At 46.2% G+C, this 1,626-nt stretch overlaps 2 protein-coding genes across 4 annotated transcripts in view; one reads left to right on the forward strand and one right to left on the reverse strand.

Moving 5' to 3' along the window:
• The window catches only part of LOC142989410 (copine-1-like), an 18,981-nt gene extending 18,669 nt beyond the window's left edge, over nt 1-312 (forward strand). For all 3 annotated transcript variants that reach the window (XM_076138922.1, XM_076138923.1, XM_076138924.1), the window contains exon 16: nt 1-312. This exon is cut by the window's left edge and continues 262 nt beyond it. The gene's annotated coding sequence lies outside the window, so the exon portion shown is untranslated.
• LOC142989409 (MKRN2 opposite strand protein-like) lies at nt 301-959 on the reverse strand (the record flags this gene model as incomplete). Its single annotated transcript, XM_076138920.1, has 2 exons — nt 301-743; nt 828-959. Coding segments are annotated over 2 exons (364 nt in total), but the record flags the coding sequence as incomplete, so codon positions are not given.
• Nucleotides 960-1,626: the final 667 nt, after the last annotated feature.

The following is a 1,626-nucleotide window of genomic DNA, read 5'->3' on the forward strand; positions in this document are numbered from 1 at the left end:
TTACTATGCATCTGTCTCTCTCTCTCTCTCTCTCTCTCTCTCTGTCTGTCTGACCCTCTGACTCTCAATGGCTCCAATCAGCTTTATTGATCACATATAATCATTTTGTACTCAGCTTTTTGCACTAATGCTAAAAATTGTAACCTTGCTAACTTCCTGTAAACCAAAGACTTCCTGCTTCTGGCTGACAGCCAAACTGAGGCTCCTCCCATTGAGATATGCAGTGTGAAGATGTGCCAGAGAAGCCACGCCCCTTTGTGAGACTTTATTCACAGATGAAAGATTTTAATAAACACGCAAATGTCAAATGTTTCCATCTGGTTGACTTTTTAGTGATAAAATGATGACATCACCAGAACGAACTCTTTGTTCTCCCTCCTGATGCTCTGTTAGCATTTAGCCAGCTTAGCTTTGATGTTAAATAAAGAGATTTGAGATCAACACAGCGTCCTCAACCAAAGGGACGTGATAATATCTGAATATTAGTGATGATTGATCCTGTCTGACCTCCTCAGGCCTCCTGTCTGTCCTTCTCCTGTGTGTCCTGTCTGTCCACCATGTAGTAGTTGTGTTTGCGTATGTGTTGGTACAGGGTGGCGTACTTGCTGACCCTCCTCATCCTCGGCAGGATGAAGCTCTGGGTGAACGTCTCTCTCCCCAGGCTGCTGCGTCCCTCTGCTGCCAGGACGCTGTTAATGAACTGAAGACAGAAACTGAAGCAGTTATGGTCGTCCTCATCGAACCTGAGAGACAGACAGGCAGTCAGAGAAGACACAGTTAGACAGGCAGTCGGAGAGGACACAGAGAGACAGACGGGCTGTCTGTACCTGTGCCATGCTGGGTCCCACATGGGCCCCTGAGAGAACTGTTCCAGGTATTGATCCCACTGAGCCAGCAGATGGAACAGATCCGGTCTGACCAGGGGGACGCTGACACAGAGCTCCCAGCCAATCAGCTCTCTGCACACACCGGCTCCAGTGTAGTTATACACCACTCCTACACACACACACACACACACACACACACACCTGGAGTTCTATTGGATTCATTCATGTCCATTTCTACTAAACTCTTGTAAATGGACTGAATGTCTGGACTCAAAGCCTTGTGTCAGTGTGAGGGGACAGTGAAGGCATCGTGAAGGCGCCTACACATGTGAGGAACAACGTGTCCCATCAACATGTCAGAGCCAATCAGTCACATCAAAGACACGGATGAATAATATTTCAACTTTCAATTCATTCATGGTTCATCTGAGGACGAAGAGTCTGCGAAGGTGTGTGAGTTACACAAAGAGGCCACAAGAAGGCGCCAGTGCGTCATAGCTGTGATGCTGCGTTTGAGTGGTGTCGTAAAATGGGAAATTCAATATTAGAAAGTGCAAAGAGATGGCACTTCCTGTTTGTACCGTTGCTTTGTTCAAGATCACAGATTTAAATGTACAGGTCAATAACCACCAAAGAAGAAGCAGGTGCGTTCTTACCATACCTCCATCAAGTGAAAAAGTAACGTAATGTTTCTATTTTTGATAAATATCCCATATCCTTGAGGGTGCAGCACATAAAAGCGTCCCAGGGAACGCAGCTTTCCTTTCTCTAACCCCCCATATTACCCACAAACCATTGC

The sequence above is a fragment of the Genypterus blacodes genome, unplaced genomic scaffold, assembly GCF_046128005.1.
Source record: "Genypterus blacodes isolate CSIRO-AG114 ecotype Tasmania unplaced genomic scaffold, CSIRO-AGI_Gbla_v1 ptg000418l_1, whole genome shotgun sequence".
NCBI classification, from domain to species: Eukaryota; Metazoa; Chordata; class Actinopteri; order Ophidiiformes; family Ophidiidae; genus Genypterus; species Genypterus blacodes.